This window comes from Pectinophora gossypiella, chromosome 12 (genome assembly GCF_024362695.1).
Source record: "Pectinophora gossypiella chromosome 12, ilPecGoss1.1, whole genome shotgun sequence".
Lineage (NCBI taxonomy): Eukaryota > Metazoa > Arthropoda > Insecta > Lepidoptera > Gelechiidae > Pectinophora > Pectinophora gossypiella.
In genome coordinates, this window is record NC_065415.1 from 10102797 (window position 1) to 10124998 (window position 22202).

A 22202-nucleotide genomic window follows, 5' to 3' on the forward strand; every position below is an offset into this window, starting at 1 on the left:
ACGAAAAGTGGCTACAAGTTGTGTAAGTATTTACGCATTGTGGTTGTTTCCATACCTGTTAGAATTTCGAACATGTCTTTATTAAATATGCAAGTATTTAAATGCATCCTCTAAACGGTTATTGAATGAAGGCGATCAACGTACACAGACGTCCTTGGAGGCGTCGCGTCCCGTCCACGCATCTACATTAAGATAATCAAATGTGCCTCCGTTCATTAGTTAATTAAACACGATACGCCCGTCGTCGCATCGCTCCAATTAATGACCTCAATTACGGTAATCAACTTCACGCAGATTTACGTTCAAGGTATGCTCGTAAATACAGTGTGTACGTTTCTATTTATTTATTTGTACACAATGAAACAAACAGTTTCTATTACCAGGCGTAGGGTTTTTCCTATTCAGAACATACTACAGCCATCCGTAGCCTGAAGAACGCAGTTTGGAGAACGCTTGACTTTACATCACAGTGTCACGGATACGAATCCCAGCTCAGGCTCTAAACGTAAACTCGACTTTCATCATCATCATCTCCCTACCGTTATCCCGATTTTACAGGGTCCGCTTAACTAACCTGAAGTTTTGACAGGTTCAGTTTTTTACAGAAGCGACTGCCTGTCTAACCTTCTAACCCGCGAAGGGAAACCCAGCCCAACACAGGTTTGGTCACATGTCACTTACCTTCGAAACGCATTTCTCGGTTATGTGGGTAAACTCGACTTTTGAGTTAGAATTCATGTTTGGTGCATAGATAATTTAATATTATGTAGTTTCCAGTATTTGTGCTCCCTTAATAGGTATACAGGTTGTTAGTAACACCGTAACAAAATCTTTGAAGGTTGATTCAGACCATGATTCTCAGTATATCATGTGGAATTTTCCATCGCAAAAGTATGGAACTGAAAATTATTAACAAAAAGCACTAATTTATTCATGAATTTTCCGATAGGAAATTCCACTCGATATCAACTTAGAATCATGGTCTGAATCATTCCCCTTAGTATTTGTTACGATGTCACTAACACCCTGTACTCGCCTCCTATTAGGTGCATGGGACCTAAACATTGCTAGCGAGGGGTAAGTGTACCTATTTAAGTACTGTACACCGGGGATGCAGGCGTTATGTTATGTTATACAACTATGTTATTCTCTAAAAACAACTATCAGCTTAAGCGTGCGTTTTTGCAGGTTTTGTCTGATGTTTTGTGACTATTATTACTCTAATAGCAACATATACCTATTTATCGATAGCAACATTACGAGAACCACATCATTTTGTCCCCACGGGAAATACCTTAAAACTTTCGTGTAGATTTCTCACGGTACATCAGTCGAAAACAAGAAGGTAAGTTGCGGGCATCAGCAAGCTATTCAGAAGGCAAGTTGCAACCAGCAGTCGTAACTCGCCCGACTCTATTGGCAGAAATGGGTGTTCAATACTGCGTTAAACTATCCGAACGGTTCAATGTTGAGAAAATACCGTGTCACATAATGTAGGTACTTTATCGAACGGGTTCGGGAAACGTGTCGCCCGCACGTTCTCTAATTCCGTCCATTGAATTCAAATTGAAGAGTAAAATGCTAGGGACACTGTCCGGGCGTGTATCCACGCCGAACGCTTAGCTAATAACTTAATGCCTCTGGGAATGGGCATCTGCGCACAATTCGCTCAGACCTGTGTTTCGCATATTGAAAAACATCAACTATTTCACGGGACCACTTGTCTGGCATATTTTGCAATCGAACTGATTTCTTTATGGCAGTTCTGTCACCGAGGGGTAGTTTCACGTTATTGAATTTGCATCGCTACTCCATTTGCCAGGCGAGCCATGAATATTCCACAGCGTATGTGTGAAGGCTTGTATCGGAGTCGGTTTCGTTTTACGCCATTTAGCTGTTTAGAGCGAAGCAGTACTTCTCAAATTGAAACGTGGTAATGACCATTGTAGGCGCCTGGCATAAATGCTCTTATTTGCATCGAAACGTGCTCGAGTACGTTACTCCACGCCGTATTGGATCGCCACGGAATGCAACCACTTTAACCAGATTGCTTGTGTTTCAGAGCTGAGAGCGGAAATTCGCATTTGAACAAGTGAGACAAATTAAACGGCCAACCCGCTCCGAGAGTTTTAATTTTGACTCTCTGGAATAACCATTTCTTTTTTATCTTATCCTGCTTATATTTAAGTATAAAAACGGATTCAATTATGCTTGTCCACTTAATAGTGGACAACTAATCCCTATCATTTGTTAATAAGTAAATAATACCAAGCCTCATTGGCCTTACGCACATCGTTGGCACAGTTTTATCTCTTACACATTCGAGTGCACTCGTAATTTCTGGTAACGGTTTGATCACCCCCATGTTCCGCGTTCATAGGGAGCCATCATGAACTTCGACTAAAATCGCTTGAGCTATCCTATTTTTCTTGTTTCATTCGCTTCGGTAAGTTAATGAAGCTTGTGTACGGAATGTCGGGGTCCCGGTTTGATTGGTACTTTATATCGAGCAGTCGGAACCCATCGCGGTCGACAGAGATTAATCGACTGCTTCAGAACGGCCGTATTAGCTATAACGGCATCCGGAAAATTGCTCGATTTTTCCACTCACGCCCCTTGTTGCCACGTCTGCGTACTGACAATAAGATACGGGTGATACAATGAAGGATGAACCAGGAATGCGAGATTTTTGCTTAGCGAGAATTTTGCTGTGGCTTCTTTGTTTCGGTGATTTGAAAATGGCGACATACATAAACTTACATTTACATTTCTAATTCCAGCTGAGAGAGCAGAGCATCAAAACTTCTATTTAAAACATCTTGAATTTTTATTCTTAAATTATGATGCAATTTTAGTGAAAAGTTCTTGTAGTTTTAATGTCTATAAGTAAATAGTGTTTTCATCCTCAGACAACCTTACTATTCAACTTCTGAAAATAATTGAAATTGAAACCTAAACCCATACAATATATCCTCCTAAGGCCCACGGCCCTACTAGTAGTACTAATCCCATTGTTTAACTATTGTGTCTGGAAATCCGGGCCTTACGACGTTAGAACAGTATTTTTTTAACAGTTAAGTAAATCTAAAAAATATATTTAAGTATGAAGTAAGTTTTATACATTTTTTATTCCGTTAATTCCAACCTGATTCTAACTAAGACACTACCTACATGACAAGTTACTAATACGACCAGGAACTCGTGAGCTCAACAATAATTGCTACATCCTTTAAACGTCTTTTTACTAATGCAAAGGCAGATTGTAATATATAGGCGATTAAATAGTTGATTTATGTATACTCTGGCACTAGATACATATTGTAGGCGGAGTCAGGATATCGTGTAGCTTATAACGATGCTGAATAGTCTCGTAAGCCTATTATATCCGTCTCAATACGTCTGTATTACGTGGGACGTTTATGATGTCTTTAGCGGGAAATTACTCTTCTCAACTTATTGCAAGATATTGTGAGAAGTTGCAACGCCGACAGTGCTAAATGTTATATGCCACATTAGTTCTGTGAATGTACGATTTTATTTTGCGCAAATTGCAATGTCTGAAGATTAATGTGCCGAAGTAATATATTCGGATTATCGTTTTGATATCGCATTAATATTGATTGAAATTTTAGAGAGAAGGAAAAATGGTTTTTCAATATCATTAAAAATAAGTTTCAAAAACCTCTAAGTAACTAGGTAAGTAACATAACATAAACAGCCTGTATACTTTCCATTTTGGGGCACATAGGCCTCCCCTCAATCGACCGGAGAGGGTATGGAGCATACTCCACCACGCTGCTCCACTACGGATTGGTGGAGGTATTTTACGGATAAAATCCGGGGCCAAAAGCTTAACGTGCCTTCCAAAGCACGGAGACTTACTTTTTCGGACAATCAGGTGATACAAGCCTGCAATGTCCTTACCAAACAAAAGGACAGTCTCACAAAGTGATTTCGACAATCTCCCCATTGGGAATCAAACCCGGACCTCCAGACCGTAACTAGGTAAGCACGGACATTAATTTCAGTTATAGACCTGTTCTTCTCTGTTTACAATAAAACGCAATCTGCCTGTTGGCTACTAAGTATACTTGATGGGTTTTATGTGGTTTGCCTTTTTCTTTAAAGAAGACTTATTAGAGCACTTACTAGAAGACTTAGGAGTTATTTATTTTTTATAAACATTGTAAACAAAGCTTACACGTACCTAATACGTGACTGTTACCCATGTAATAATTTGTTGAAAAAACTGTTATGCAAGCAAAGCCATAAAGCATAACAAAATTATTACGTTAATAGGAAATCACCTGTTGTTAAGGACAGCTTAGAATCAAATCATAATGCTAAACTTTAGACTTGTATGAGTACCTCGCCAATGAAACTGCACTTTGCGTGTGTTTTGTACAAGACATGTGTTCCGTTCGTGAGATTGATATCATTATCACATCCATCTCGCTAAGAGGTTTTAATACAGGCATAGACAGATACATAAATCGAAGAATCATCGGCTATTATATCATAGAAATTCCTACGCGATTCCAGTGTCGGGGCATTGGCTATAAAGCGAATGGCGTATCTGGAAGCGATACACTTACGGCATCGACAGTTCATTTCACTTTGCGCCGAGGCTTATTATTCAGTGAGCGTTTCTTCTTTTGTGTCCCGGCAGATATCAATCTGCGATCGTCCGAGACGCCTAGGGGCTCTGGTCTTCATCCTACACAGACCTAGGAATATACGGATGCGATTGGAAATGGTTTTTCCTATTTCATACGCGATGTAGACGTTTACTTATCTCTTACTATACTTTGTTTTATCAATAAGTTTTTATTATCTATTAAATAAGATAACTTACGCATTGTGTAATATTATGTTTCTATATTTTGTCCTGTGTCCAATATATTGTCGCAACTATACAACACTTTGTATCCTTCTTTCTTTTTTACAATTTATGAAAATCGCATCATTATAAGTATTTTACTACCAAGCTACTAACTCGATATTTTATAGGTATTTCATTAATTAATGTTTTAATAGGTCACTTATGCTTATCTGCATTAAGATGTTTTTACGACTAATACTGGTAGAGGTTAATGGAAACATGTCACTTACACCTGAGTACGTCTCTCTAATCTTTTTCTTTAGTATCAAATTACTAACTTAACTACAAGGTAATCATACCTTGTTCAACTCTGGTTTAAAAATAGTAGGAACACTTTATACGCGAGGTGTTTATTTGTAACGAGTTTTATACTATGGTACCTACGCTGTTTGGAACTTTGGAAGTCATAAAGGGTGGAAGTCATAAGTATGCTAGTCGAAACATCTGCGATCTACAAATTACAACTTCGTACTGTATGTAATAAGTACATTGTGAAAATGATAAATTGTATAGAGCTATGAAAACCTCTTTCCTTTACCTTTCCTTACAATATTATCAGTTTGAACACGTATACGTAAACCAGTACACATAATCTAACAGATATTCAGATATTAGAGTAAGTGGCTATAGCGTATAAACTTAAGCGCAAAATGATCCATCTTTAAACCCTTTATACTAGGTCCGTGTCACCAGCCAAGGTAGGTGTAATTGCAATACCCTATAGGGAGGAACAGGTTTCGTTACTACACATTGCTAATGCCCATCCAGAGCTTGTACTGCCGTCCAACTGCCAATTAATTGCCAACTCAGTGACGACTCGACTGCCCAAACTATCCATTATACGATATCTAACCACATCGTTAACTTTTTTCCTATCAAGTCTCCTTTTAGCAAGTCTTGTTAGCGTTGACTGATTAAACGCATCGTGCTTTATGTCTATACTTTAAGATTTTATAGCAGTTAATTATAGGTATAAGTATGTAATGGTGTTTGTGGTTGCGTAAACAGTGATCGAGTAATCGGGCGGATATTTATCTAAAGTTCGCTAAAGTATGGAAGCGGCTTGGATAGTTTATTGGGGTACATAATGCAAGTGGTAGTGGTGGTGACATAGTCAAATGTATACTCTAATGGTGTGCATATTTCTCGTAATCGCTTTTCGTCATTTTTGGTTTATGTAAACTTAGTGGTGAAATGTCCTAAGCAACCTATTATTCCCATGCGTTCTAAGTACATGGGAGAATGTTATCATTTCGTAAAATGTTTTCTCAATGTATGAAGTTATTTAGAAAATTGTAATCAAGGCCGCGAATTTCCTACTAGGGAATGGGGTTAAATCGATCATTTCAAACCTTATTATTTTTAGTAAGTGTAAGTTTAATGATTACTCGTAAGCAACAGTTGAAACTGTTTTCTGTGAAAAGGGCATTGTGTAAAATTATGACGGATAATTTTTATTTTATTCCCATAATTACAGAAATAGCTTTAAATATTGTAGAAAATATATAAGGATTGCTAAATACTTGTTAAATATTATATTAACATATTTATTTAAAGAATGTTGGAGGTAACATATTACATTCCCATGAGAACGAATAGTTTAGTAGCGTAGCTTCTGTTTGAATTGGACAGACTGATTTGTTTTTTTAAAGCCATCTTCTACTCCGTTTCAAGGATGCACACAGTAACAACGTAAATCGCCAACTGACACATTTAAATTGATAACTAGCACAAAAAGACGTCACGTTTGTCTTGCATTAATCGCGTCGCTTCAGTTTTGAGAGGCGTCAGTTGCATGCGAAATACGTCCGCGTGTCCACCTCGTGACGTGGGCATTTACATACAAAACCGCTGGCATGACCGGGAAGATAGCGTGGCATATCTAATCGACCGACGCCTGTCAATCAAGCCCTTGACAAGCCGAAGCGAGAACACGCTTCGGATCGGCTACTTGATTCCGCCGTCGATTAATGCGATTATCTAATGTTACGTAATGTTCTAACAGAAATGTATTGCGGGCTACCCAAGTTGGTAAGCGTGGACCGATAACAATCTCGATGTTTTGTCAAACGGTACTGTGATCTTTAGGTGACCACTGGCCATATTTTTTGTTCTTATTAGAATTACATGCCTTGTTTTAACCTCATTTGTAAGGCTAACGACCACTAAGTAGCTCATCTTTTACTTCCAAAACTGACTGCACGAAATATGAATCAATTATTCTGTCAATCATTTAGTTACAATATTAGCTATTACGTTTAATTTGACTAAATAACTTAATCAATCAAGTGGTCAATAGGTGTGTTATGTTCCCGTCAATTGCAGATATTTTCAATCAAAATGTAGCGTTGCAAGCCGACACCGCGAGGGTGCAACTTAACACAGGCCGGGGCTCTATCTGCCAGTCATTCTGTCCGGATGACGATCCGATATTGTTTGACTAATGGTCGACCGCAAACTCCGTACCCACTTTCCCATATTGAAGTTTTGACGGTTTCAATTGTTTGATTCGAACTATGCGAGAAGCAATGAACACATATCGGGAAAGTTGTTCTAGCAAAACGAGGGCAATATTGATCGTTTATTTAAACCAACCGTACCATGCCTCGTAATTAAATATGAAAACGAGCGTAATTTCTCATTTACTGACAAAAAAATCCACTTTTGATGCTGATTAATTCCGAAAGCGGGAATATTTCCACGCGATAAAATAGGAATGTAAAATTGCACCAGTCTCGCATATTATTCACACTGGTCAGACAATTTGTCGTCGTGACGTCAGCGGAACATAACTCTCGGGGGTTATTTTGCGAACCATTAGCTACATAAATATTCGTATGTTTAAATAAAGAAAAAATAACGTTTAAACTCGTTGTTTTTATGTACGTCCCCTCAGCAATTTCAGTTGAAAAACGGTGAAGCGCTACCATATTTTTCATTTGTCGTTTTCCCTGACGGTTTTTAGTTATTTCTGACCCAGTTTAAACAATGGGAGCGTACGTCGACGGGTGCAAATCAGAATTCGTTCGATGGCTCGGTAAATTCGCGTCCACGTTGCATATTTTGTGGACGTCGAAGCGACGGACTCGTAAACCGATAAGCTGTCTGATTTACTGCTTATAAAATTGACGCTTCCGCGGGCTAAGCTGATAACCAGCAGTTTTACACAATGCAGGACTATTCAGCATCCTGGTAATAGTAAGGTGTTGCCCAGGCCACCGTTCCTAACTCCACTAAACCATTCGTCCATTCATTGGTTAATTCTATTTATGATTGTCATAAAACGCCAGTTCTTCCGGTTGTCTAACTGTGGGCAATACAGATGTGTACCACGACAGGTTTATGCCTAATTGTGTGGCGCGATGGTACATTAAAGTCTTATTAAAGATTTATTGTCATTTTGTTGCCTTGACATGACTAACGGTAGTATCAACATTTTGTGAAATGCAGATAACATTGGTACTTATTACACACCCACTTCAGCAATAAAATTAATAGCTACCAGAATGTGGCATAAATTGAATCTCATTTCAATTTTATTTCGTCTAATACTCCACTTATGTGGCAATATGGTTGGAATGCAGCTTTCAGACACATGAGCTGATAGCGCAAAACCGTGAATTAAATTTTGAGTAGAATTTAATTACTTATACATTTTTTATTTATTTATCATAGTATAAATAACAAACAGTATACATTTATCAACAGCCAAACGTCGGATAATCTACACAAAACAAGTTGCCGAGTAAATACGTGTATATCTGAGGACAATGATCTCGTTTTCGCAAATAAAGGATTTATCTGCAAAACGCGTTATCTTGTATATTTTACGGCATCGCGTAAATTTTGCACAAAAGCGTGAATGTTCAGTACTGTACCCTTAATGAAAAGAGCCGTATAATGCATTATCATTTCAGATTTACGATCGGTAAATGTTCATTCTGTAGTGGCCGGCCGTTTCCCTCTGCTGACTCTACTGCTTATAAGTTACTTTCATACCCATCATCATAATCGTCAAATGGCAAACGTGTTCTGAGAAACATAAACTTAGTATTTTTATGTATAAAGTAACTTTTACTTACTACAAGCTCGTACGTTCCCCCAAAAAACGTAATACGATTCTGACGACCCGATTACTATGCCATAGACGCAGCCAATCAGCTTGCCACACCACCAGTGCCGCCGGCGTGGTCTACGATTTCCCTCATTCAAGTTTTTTTACAGGTATTACAGGTAGGTATTTGCTTTATTCACTAATTTTCATATTTTGTTCCTTTGTTGCATATACAATTTCTACTAAAACATAACCATGTACGTTTTCTGTACGGTGACGTGACAAATACACGAACGTGTTCTTGCAGGTCCAAATTATACAAAATCGTCAAGAAAACAGATAAGAAGAAAGTCCATTTACATATTAAGCGCTTTGTAATTTTCCATTTAAATTAGAACCTGACTAAATTAGCGTTACAATGTCACTTGGTACTCGCAAGTGCGCGTAATCAAATTTGCGAGAGCCCTCCAGTGAGCTTAGCAAATGTTTGACGACCTTGAGCGAGGGGCGAAGTAAAAACGAGCTTCCCAAGATTAGCGAGTTACCTAATGTAATGGAAAATACTTCAAAGGCGCTCCTCTGTAAGCCTGTTTGATGCCTCTCGCGGAATGTAACATGTCTAATACGCTCACTCGCATTGATTTCTTGCCTCTTGAAGTATTCCAAAAACTGCCTTATTTAGAGACTCCTTTCTTCATAACATTACCCCGATTAGCGCCTTTTATGTTTCTATCGTAAGCTTACTTTTGCCTTAATATTTCACTTACATTGTCGGTTGGAGCTTAGACCATGTTTTATGCCAAATTTCCGCCTTGTCTGATCATTCTATTTGAAATGTTATGCAAACGTACTGCGCTTAATGTTCACAAACATGTACAAGTGAGATACTAATTCATCTCGCTACTGAAAGCTATTGCCCGAAAAGGTGCCTTTCTTTGAAGGTGCAAATATTTGTCAAGTCGCTACATTGTCAGAATTTAATAACTCACGAGAGGCTCGAATCAAAGACTTTAAATATTAATTTACATGATAATACTCCTTGAAACGATCTTGTTACTAAAGGCTTACCTCTCAACGTGATTCATGGCAGAAATTTCGCATCTATGACAAGTTTGCTATTATATTCTTAATTAATTACATTTAACAAGTCTTATCATCGAAACTAATATCTCTTACACTAAAAATATATACGACGCTGAAGCTTCTCTGTAAAGCTCTTTATAGTTTTTAAGCATTAAGTATTTAAAGTAGCTCCATTGTACTTAACATTTTACGCTAGTTTATATTTGCTTTTTACAGCAGTGGAAGTGCTTGCCAGGCAGCTGGCGGTTTCCAGCACTGCACTTGCACTTAATTGTCACAACTTTATTGCTTTGTCGCGAGATATCTGATTTGCGTCCGAGCTGAGAGCCGGACGGGCTGACGTGCTGATTTACAAGGCAAAACCTTTTTGTCCGCCATGACACCCGTCACACGATGGAGACGTCCGCACGATGCAACCATCTGATTTCGGCATCTTTTTAAACCCTTCTCAATCACCCCTGCGCACGTCAGCGGCTCACAAAGTGTAAAAGAACAGCCAGGCCTTGAAAAAGGAAGCTATTTGGGTACTTCAAGTTATAGTAAGCTTTGAGCTACTTACCAACGTAAGTGCGCCTCTTCTCCGTAACAAGCGCTTTGTGCTCGCTTGTGTCTAAATAGTATATTATTGCGCTTGAATAGTTAACAAGCAATACATGTACGAGAGCCTCTTGAAATTCCCGCCGCCAATAGATAATTAGTTTACAGTCAAGTAGAGTATGAACTGATTAAGTAAACAATCTAGATAGTGCGTGTTAATTTAGGTAGTTCCACCAATTGATCAAGATTGATAGATAGATAATTGCAACTAGTGTTTATCTTCACAAACGTCTCTTACATTCGTATAATTAATTTATTTTCTTACGTGAAGTTAATTCCAGTGTCAACACGAAATAACTTCTCATGAGTTTTTTGCTCGGTAAGCTAACCAATTAAATACTGACGCGGTCACTTTGTAAAGTAAAATGGCATCAAGATGTGTGTCCGCGGTACGCTTATTATCTGATATCTCTTAACCAGTGTCACGTTCAATAAAATCATTGGGGCGCAGCCGCCGCGCAGCCGCGGATGAGTGATCTACTTTTAAATGGCCACTTATGGCGACCGCAAACAAATTACTAAAAGAACAACCGTCGACTGGACGTCGGTGCGTCTGACTAACTAGGGGCCGTGTTACGAGTTTACCCTTTAAAAGAGCTCCTTCACAATGGCTTCACGGTAAACTCTTATCTTGCTATCTTTAAGAAAAAATGCTCTTTCAGTAACACTTTTTTGTGGCACCTTAAATTAATTATAAACTTTATTAAACTTAAGAAATTTTATGTTACAACTTAACACTTTCCAGTTGACAATTTTGTTTAGTGAAGTTTTTAACGTTATTAATCAATAAGCTATAAAAGTTTAAAGTCTTATTTTGCTTGAGCTTAATTGGTAACTTTGTTCAAGGAAATTAAATGTGTGAGTTTTCTTCCGTTGAGCAAGCAATATTTTGCGCACATTGAGGCATGGTACGTACGCGATACCATCGATGTGGAAGCCTTAGTCAAGTTTTTGCTTCGCAGCGATTACAGCGCGCAACCTCACCCGCTTAGAAGTGGGTTGGGTTACGACCATCTTTTATTGACATTCACTCGTTTACTCAAAGCCTCTGTCGTAGCGTTTTTCAAAATACCTTTCTCAATTGCCCCTTGGACGTAAAAGGAAAGAAGCTAATACCACATGACTGTATTTAGACATCGCTCGCAAGCGGTTGCCTGGTACAATTATGAACTTCCTTCACTGCTGACAGCAATGCAATCAATGCCAAATTCGGATTATGTACTTATGTCTTCATAAGAAACTTCATTATCTAAATTGACGTTTCATTAGGAAAGTTAGTAAAATAAAATTAAAAAAGAATGAGCTCACGACTATACATCCCAATTGACAACATTTCAAATTTTTAAGCCGTGGTTTTTTTGTGCTATTTCGAAAGTACTTGTTTAAATAGAAGACACGTATTTTTTCTTTTCAAGATTTTTCCACTAGAAGTTACAAAAAATATTTTTTGAAAATAGGATTCTGCCATTGATAGAATGAAGGCAGTATAATGTAATGTACCTTTGCATGCGTATTTAAAACAAGTCGCAAACAAAGTGTCATGTTATCGAGGGTTGAAAGGCAAAATGGGTTTAAGCGACATTTTGTGAACTTTACAGGAGAGCCGTTTAAAGTTTTATTTTTTCGAAAAAAAATCATATAAAAAAAACTACTGAATCAAAAGTGTTCAAAATGCTAAGAATTATTTTAAATTAAACGTTGCACAATTCTGCATTTATTTGGTTCGAAAAACACATTAGTTATAGATTTTAGAAGTCGCTTAATACAAAATGCCTCAATTGAACTAAATTACAGTTGAAGGAAAAACGGTTGAAGCGACAATATTTATAAAATCTGGATTAAAGCAAAAAGATTTAAGCGCCAAATCTATTTTCGTTTCGTCTAAGGACAAATGATTTAACCGACTTATCTATAACAAAACACTGTCAGGGAAAACGCTTTAACAGACTTCGAATCATGAAAATGAAAAGACATAACAGCTTATGTGACCGACTCATATCCCGGAATACGACTGATATGCCACCCGCCCAGAATTTTGTGCATTTTTTGTCGGTTAAAACACGGGTTTTTAAAAATGTACCCAAAGTGCTAATTGGTTGAAGCGCCAAAAAGTAGCTTCGATTGATCTGAAACCAAGATCAGTCGACGCGGAAAAAATCGCTGATTCCGAATATATAAATATATAAGTCAATTTCGCCCAAAATATCGCTTAAACCCATTTACCTTTCAACCCTCGTTATGTATGACATTTACTTTTTTTATAATTTTTATGTAAAGGTCTGAACTTATTATGCCTTCCTCTTCTGACCTCGTGGATTTTTCAATATATTTCTATTATTACTGAATTAAAAAATCTGAAAAAATGTGTTTTGTGTAAATCATAGAAATATCTCGAAATGGTTTTCGATTTAAGGCACCTTAGTAAAAATGAAATGTTGTCAATTCTGGTAGTCAGTAGGTACAGCCATCGCAAGCCGAATTACGTACCCGAGTAAGCAAGTTTGTAATATGGATTGATTAGGTGCGTTAAGTTTTCAGTCTATGTAGAAAATAACTAAACGCCTTATACAAATTTCTAGATTAAAACTGTACATTACGATTTCTATTTTCATCATGACGACAAGTCAAATAGTTAAAAATTGTAAACGAACTTAACAGATTGAGTATTGCATCAAACATCTATAAATATGTTATGTTGTATACCTATTTGTTTATCGTATGAGAAAGTAAATAATATGGTGATCGATATAGCGTAACTTGGCGCGGAATGCAATCAACAGTTTTATTCGGCAATTCCGCTGACTTGATTCGAGGCTCGTTTCTCGTCTTCGAGGCTCGGGCTCGTCCTTCATTTGAATATCTTTTCGACTCAGCTTTCTTGTTGACGCTGATTAAACTCAACATGTCTGCAAATTCATATTGGATTGGGGTTTTACCGTTTGTTTTATTTAAGCCAAATTCCGTTCGTCCTTTTTTGTCTGAGCGCGCACCTCGGCACGACGCTCCTCGTTTGTCAAGCGTCACACACACGGGCCGTTAGTTAAAGTGGAGGTCAGTAATTAACAGGCGAGATCAACAAGCCGCTCAATGCTAATGGGGCCTTTCCACGTCAAAGGGCTAAAAGGCGTCGGAGCGCGTCTGTCCGAATAATGGCCCAAGTTGTAGTGCCGTTCCCAGTATGTACCTACTCGCTCGGAGCCGGCGAGCACGCCGCGCCGCGACCCACCCGACCCTCGTCAAACACAAAGTCGATTAGCCTAACGTAACACTAATTATTTTTTTACGATTTACTTAACGCGATGCTACTCAATCTTGAGTCTCTCAATCGACGTCATTTATATCTTTGGCATCTTACCCACGCACAACAATGTATCGAAATTGAATTTCCGTATGCGGCGCGACGACTTATTGATTGCAGATGAGTAAGAAAGAAAGAACGCTAAATATTTTAGTCATCGAAGTCCAAAATATGTGATGTCTGTCTCAGCTTTTTGGCAAGAGCCCGACTCAGAATGGGTAGACAATGCAACATGACATTTTGGTGCCCTAAGTATTGAGGCCGCTAATTAATACGTTAGGAATGATCCGCGGGGCACCGCTGCCGAATCGAGTTGCTCACTCGTAATGAAGCGTATTAAGATAAGGATTGACAGCCCAATTATCCGTCTTCGGCTCCCAGGTGGTTGCTAATAAATTCATATGATCGATTACTCTACAACCGTGAACTTGGGCAGCCGTTTATAGATAAAAGTTGGATATACATGTGAATCTTTTTCATAAATGGATATCACACAATATATTTGGATAAATACTCTTTAAAAGAGGATATTAAAATGACAATGAGATAACAATATGCCACAATAAATTCGAATGTACAATAGTTCAAAACTATTAAAACTCGAACTATGTTGTATGTGGAAAGTTTACGAGGTTGTTCTGTTGGTATTTCGATGTAATCCCGTATGATAAAGTTGACAATAAAGGCTAACAATAAAATTTTAGACCTAATTCGTTTTTGTGAAAAGAGAATTTATTACGGAAACTAAGAGTCTCGTAAAACAGACCGCGTGTTATTAAGTGACAAATCGTTGGATTTAGTCGGAGCTACAGTCATAAAGTCGACTATAATGGTAGAATTATACACTAAAAAAAGAAATGTTTGCTCGGCATTATGTTTTAACCAGCTAACTCTATTATTCTGAACGCTGGTCACGAGGTTAAAATTACCACTTTGCGTGAAGTTTGAAACTGAGTAGCAAAACTGAGTGAGTAGTTTTCATGCATTGTGAGTATGCACGTGATTTACATTAAGTTTGCGCGAATGACGTAAATCGAAAAATCTGATATGAAAAATGAATGATTAAAATTTTAATATTCATATAGTGAAGTGACTGTTTGAATAATTAGCAATCGAACGTACAGCTGAATTCAATTGCGTTGTTTGTCAATTCAATTGGTAATTTCTCATTCCGGCTGTCATGTCATCAGTTTTGTTGTTTCAGTTTATCCGTTTAAAACTTTATTAAAACCTGATCGAGTTCATTTGTTTTATTTGGACAACTAACAAGTGGTAAACATTTTATTAATTCTGTCGTGTCCAAACTTTATAATTGAATTTTTCGCCCAAATATTTTACTTCAGGAAGAAATTAAAAACGTGTGACTTATAGGCAGTTTAGAAGCAGGTTTTATTTTGATATTTGGCGTATTAGGCTGGCACAAGGCGCTGAGCTCCGTCTTTGTTACTGTTCGCGAAATATAGGCACCTTTAATTGCAGCTATTTGTGCTCACCGCCACGTAAAACTATTCAAATTACGCTTAATTTAATGTTGTTTAAAGCAACGAATTGCCGCGTATTTTTCCCCCGTGTCGTGTTAATGGCCGATTCCTGAATTAAAGTCGACGATCGTAAATTCGGCGGGACAATGTAGCATAAACAAAACTTATCTTCGTGAGTAACGATCCGCCTTGAATTTTAATTTCTCCCGAATTCTCGTTTAATTTGGTATCAGTATTGGATTTTAGAAACTAATTAGCCAAGGAAAAATGTGCTCTGAACAAGACAAAGGCTTCTTTGTTATCTAGCAAGTTCATTTATTTTATATGCTCTCTCATAAAACATTGAAATTGTGTCCAGATGGCAAATGATTTTAGTATTATGATAAGTATTAGTGGGCTTTATGAGAAAACACATCCGACAGTTATAAAACACCTTGAATGCCTGCGGCGACAGGCTGCGATTGCCAGAATGTTTCGATGCTCCCTGGCATAAGCTCAACGTTACAATCACCAATTTTAATTCCATAGGTACCGCTTCCACTCGCCCTGGAATGCAAGACTCCCATAAAATTTTATACACAGCATTGCACCAACGATGAACTTTTGCCATTTAGCTCGTCTACCGCACGCTCTGATATTTCGGAGAGCAGTTGCGAAGTCGTTAACGATGCAGTTGTGTTTAGATTGTTTCAATTCTGACTTCTAATGTGTCAATTAAAACTATACGCGAACTTAGTCCATCAGATGTGAGTGCAGCGCTTTTCCTGATAGTTATGAAATATAATTCCATTTTGCACGGAAAACTTAAACGTTTTCTTGCACTCTTATGACAGTTTTCTCCGATATCCGTCGGCGACAGTAATTTGGGAAAGAAGCTTTTGCAGATTAAGAACTTGAAATTTAATCGTTATCTGCTAAGTTTGGTCCTTACGGTATATAGCGTATATGTAAATGGTTAGACTGTTTATTGCCAGCTTTTAGTAGTATCGGACGTGGAAGCTGCATAACATTGTTTAATTCGCAGGCTGTCGAGCCAGCAAATCACGTCGAAGCCATGCAAACTGACGTAGCCAAGCTGTGATCGGGATTTATTGGTGCGTCAAAGATGTCATGGTAAATGGAAGTGGTTGGTTTACGTTTTAAGCACACTTTTTGAAACCAGTTTGAGGATTATTTTTTGGGGCATCGTACTTACTTTTGATAGACTTACATATTAAGCCTTCCGGCCTGCTGCATATTCTGCCTGGAAGAGATTGCTACTTAGCAATAAGGCCGCCTATTGTACTAATTATATTTCTCTTTTGTTTTGTATTTTCCTGTTCGTGCAATAAAGTATTTGTTATGTTATGTTATTAAGAGTAGAATGATTTTGTGGACATTTCACTTTCTATTTCGTTATAGACGTGCTTAGGTAATTTAGCCATACCTACGGAAATAAAGCTGTGGTAATCCAGTTGGTAAAACGCTTACTTCTCACTTTGAGGTCGCAGGTTCGAATCCAGCACAGGCCTAAACCAATGATTGCCAAATTTATTTTCGAATTCATGTTTGGATCATAAATAATTATCACGTGCTCAGTGGTGAAGGAAAACATCGTGAGGAAACCCACATTCCCGAGAGATGCATTTACGGAGATATGTGACCTAACCTGTATTGGGCTGGTTTTCCCTTCGCGGGTTGGACAGGCAGTCGCTTCTGTAAAAAACCGGAACTGTCAAATCTTCATTACCTAAGTAAGCGGACCCTGTGAAAAACGGGATAATGCTAGGGGGATGATGATGTTCTTAAGTAATTTGTATGTTTTTTTTATATTCTAACAATAATATGTAGGTAGTTTTTCACGATTATATACCAAGCGTGTTGATTAACATTGTGCATTTCGCCATTTATCGCTACATATCTACCAAATGTAACTTCTAAAACACAGTCTCACTCGCCCCAACGCGGGCAACAAACCAAAGGTAATGACATTAAACGCCACAATGTCGTCCGTACAGATGGAAGCCAAATTGGCAGCTCTTTTAGTCCCGAAGTGGCAGGCGCCTTGTTATGACTTGTACCTCGAATTGTGCTCAGGACTGGAACTGGTTTACTTGGTCAGTGTGGCCGTAATTACGATAAAACGATGTTGATTTATGACTTGTCCGAGGTAATAAATGTTGACGGAAAGTGGAATTTTTGAACGCTTCGTGTGAAGCTACTTGTTCTCCGCCAAACAATACTATCTTATCCGATTCAGTATTACAAGCGCTCCACAATTTCGTTCTGACGAATTTAATTCGTTATCGTATTAAAAATATACAGTTGTGATAAAATAAATTACATTCACTTCACAAAATTAAACGCGTCAAGTAATTTCCCGTCTCAACAATCCAATAAACATAAACCTTAGGCGTACAATAACCGTTAGTAGAGACACATTCAATTTAAATTACGTTTAATAGCTAACCACTCTACAGTCGTTGGTAATTATAGCTACCGATTCCAAATTCACCTCAGGAGTCGATGGTAGCTATACTTACCAATAGTCGGGGTTCCGTTAGGGTGACCAATTTTATGGATTAACTAGTTTTACAAGCTAGTATAGATTATAAAATTATACTAGTATTGTGTACTATAAAAATCCTTACTAGGTGGTATTTGCATCTCTTCCCTATGAGTTGGTAACATTAAAAAAACAACTGTCGAAGTCAGACGAGTGTTGGTCGAGTCTACTGTCAACTACTGTGTTTGCGATTGAGTGTTTTAGACAAGAAATATGCCGTAAGTATATAAAATATATTATTTTTATTGATTAGCATACATCTTGAATATATCCTCTACCGTTTTCTACAAAAACCTGAACATTTAAGCCATGATTTTGTTCCAAAAACATTAAGAGAAAAATATCGTATCAAAAAAAACGTCTCTTGACACTAAAATGGAGGCAAATTACGGAATATTACACGACGCATTATATTTTATAATGTTTTAAATATACCACGTTACTTATTAGTTACTCGTGGAAACACATTATTTACCGAAATAAACAATTATTTCAGCAGATGCCCAGGATATTGATTACAGGGTACACCAAATTTGGTCAACTTTCATCATGGTAACTAAACCTACCATCGACTTATCTGGGTTTAAGGGTTCGTACAAACGGAGCGCTAGCGTTATTTTAACTTCAGTTCTAAACAATGACTTTTTTTTCAGAGATGCTATAGTTCAGCTATAGAGAGGACACAGAGAGTAATTACAAAAAAAACGAATTACTAAACTGCCAGTAGATGTCCGACAGGAGCTTACGGACAGAAAGCGGCAGGCGCAATTAGATTTAGCAATAAGGCCGCCTTTTGTCTCTAGTGTCTCGATTTATTTGTTTGGTACGTCATTTTGTGCAATCAAGTATATTGTATTGCAAGACTGTAATTTTAAATTCTAATAAAAAATATATATTTTTAAGGTCCGAATGTTAAGTGCTTGGTAAAAAATGTAAATAAAACAAGCATTCAATTATAAATTGGTTTTAGTTCATATTAATAAACCTTAATTTTTCTACTGGTTTTCTTTAATTCCTGAAATCACACACACAAAATGTCTATGTTAATCTTACCCGTTATTGGTAACCATAGTTACCATCGACTTAAAAAGGCAGAAACGCTCAGTGCGAACAGAAACTTAGCGAGGGCGGCCATCTTGGTAAGAATACGGTGTTACAAATAAGTCGTCACCAGGTGTTATATTTATATTTCTTGTGTTTAAACTAAGTAACATTAAAATATAATTTGAATACTAGTAAAAAGTGTAAGAAATGCGCTTTCAAATAAAAATTATTACAGTCCCTAGAACATGATACTTTACATGCTATTAACAGGCATGGCTGGGATAACTGAAAAAATGAGCGGATTCTGTCAATTCTAATTGGATTTGAGATAGATTTTATAATGTGATCTTTTTTATTTTTATCTAATTAGAATCATTGCACATCTGGCTTGCTGTTTCTGAATTTTCTTTATTATAGCCACAGTAGTTTTTGAGTTACAAGCCTATTTATAACACGCCACGATATCGCCCATCGAACGCCGCGCAAGTTCGAAATGCCTGGACTGTTGAGGCTAGATTTGCTAGTGCGCCTGGACTGTCAAGTGGATAATCCCGTTTAAATGGGACAATAGCTGGCCTTAGTTGTGTCTGGTAGTGTCTTCAGTCGTTTTGTTAGTTGTGTGGTTCCAGTTTGCCATTTGGCGGTCTCCTTTTGCCGTAGAGTTTCGGACGGTTTGGTGCAGCCAGTTGTGACAACAATAAGGTTAATGTCATTAAATGGTACATTGTAGCAAATGCATACACTACTGTGTTTCACGTATTCGTGTATGTTTCTAGGTTAATATACTTTACTTCCGTTGTTTCATTACTTAAAGTGCGTTTATTATTTTTATAGTACTTAATTCGAAATATTTTAGTTACTAATTTAACTCTTCTTCTTATCGACTACGTGGCCTCCGTGGTCCAGTGGTTGAGCGTTGGGCTCACGATCCGGAGGTCCCGGCTTCGAATCCCGGTGGGGACATGTCACAAAAATCACTTTTGTGATTCCTAGTTTGGTCAGGACATTACAGGCTGATCACCTGATTGTCCGAAAGTAAGATGATTCGTGCTTCGTAAAGCACGTTAAGCCATTGGTCCCGGGTACTACTTACTGATGTAGTCGTTACATGAGTCATGTCAGGGGCCATTGGCGGCTCAATAATAACCCTGACACCAGGGTTGATGAGGTTAGTATTCCACCTCACAACCCACACGATAAGAAGAAGAATTTAACTTATTCATAGTAAGTACATGAATACTTTTCATTTGATAACTTAAGTACCTACCTACTCAACTTTTAGGTAATATAATGTTCCAGTAGTTAGTTTGACTATTGAAGCAAATACATTGATAGTTAAGCTAGCACAAAAACTTTCGAAATCGTAGTGTAGTAGACTACCTATTCTCTGTATTCTCACCGGTTGAAGAAACTCTTAATACGGAGAATACAACAGTTTGCCACATTTTATAAATATTCTAATCTATCACACACCTACATTGATTCCATTAAAGTCAAGAACAACGTCAAAGAAGTCCTTAAGCTTTTAATTAATTCTATGTCCCATGTTCTGAACATACGTACCTAATTTAATAAGAAATCCACTTAAAGTTATTAAAACACAATAGACCGCCGCCACTGCACTATCAACCTAATTGAAAGTTGAATTGCGATAGTTGTGTGCAACTTTATCGATAAACTTGTGCAGAGCACTTCAAACGGTGGGTTTTTAGGTTTCATATTTCAAATGTTTTTTACGAGTTATTACTTTATCTTATGTGCAGTTTTTACTAACGCAGTTGACTCTACCATTATAGACGGCGATACGACTCACTATTTATTACGATGGTCTAACAGGAAGGTCGATGAGGTGTGGATACTTAGTTCATCAGTCGTGAGCTTATGTTGTTATGACATGTTTTTATGTCTGCTTTTGAATATGGAAAACAGAAGTTTGGCTTCGAATGCGCGCTCGTAACAGCGTCCTAAGGCGTAGGTAACGTATTATATTTTATGACATAAATAAATAAAGAAAGAAAAATACATTCAGGTCTGTTACTTCAACACAATGACTATTATAGTCACGCCATATATCCCTATCAAAGTGGCCTGAGCTGCTAGTTTGATCAGACCAAGATAAATACATGAACAGTTCATCGCCCAAATGGATAGATCATCATTTTTATAAAGAATATAGTGGCCATTTCTTTAACATACTACTAAGCAATTTTCGACTTCAGCATAACTATTTATTTAGGTACTAATTATCTACCTTTACCGTTGAACAGAACGGCTTTAAGACAGTAATTAAACAGAAATTTTGTAAAAAAGATTATTGATTAAGTAATATTAGTGTGTGAGTGTATTTGTGTATTAGTGTTATTAGTTATATCAGATATCTAGAAGATATTGAATGCATAGGATTAACTGTCTGGGAACTGATATTAGGCAGCCAAATTACTAAATTGTATAACAATTTTTTATGTGTATTTTTAAAAGAACGTCTGTGCCGAGGTTTTTCATGCAGTTTCTTTTCCCTGGCTATACATACAGGTTGTGAGAAGCTGCAGTAGTCTTAGGCGGATGAGACGTTCGTTATGTAAAAAATGACGATTCATAGTGTAACTATGGTACCTACTGAATAAAGATATCATTGAATTTGAATTATCATCGTTTGACTATCATTTGTTTCTTCTCTTCCAGTTCGCAACGGCTACTCGTGCGTCCCGGTGGCTCTAGCGGATGGCTTAGACATTAAACTGGGCACTTCAGTCACTGAGATCAATTACGCCGGTCCCGGGGTCACGGTGAAGGCCATCAATCCCAGAGCTCCGAGCCAGCAGCAAGTATATAAAGGTACTCGTATATCCCCATACATAAACATACATTCAAACAAAAAAGTTGTGTTTTTTTATTATTTTCAATTCTATACTTTTGCAGTGGAAAATTCTATTTGATATTAACTCAGATAATGAGGTGAATCACCCCCTCAGAATTCGTTACGATGTCACTTACACTCCTTACAAGTACGTAAAGGTAGCCAACAGTACAGGTATGGCAACCCCGTTAAAACGACAATAAATAAATAATTCTTTATTCTTAGGTACAGGTTTCCTCTCTATTATGGAGGTGTTATTAGGTTACTGACAAGTTTTGGGCCGAAACTCTTTAGTTTACCATCGACACGATAAGAAGCAGATTAGGATGCTAACCGAGACCAACCGGCTTAATGTGCCTTT

At 37.6% G+C, this 22202-nt stretch overlaps 1 protein-coding gene across 1 annotated transcript in view; it reads left to right on the plus strand.

Moving 5' to 3' along the window:
- Positions 1–22202, plus strand: part of LOC126371216 (lysine-specific histone demethylase 1A) — a 266369-nt gene that overhangs the window by 239177 nt on the left and 4990 nt on the right. Inside the window, exon 11 of the mRNA XM_050016475.1 lies at positions 21667–21819. Within this exon, the coding sequence (XP_049872432.1) occupies positions 21667–21819 (153 nt within the window). The remainder of the gene's footprint in view (positions 1–21666; positions 21820–22202) is intronic.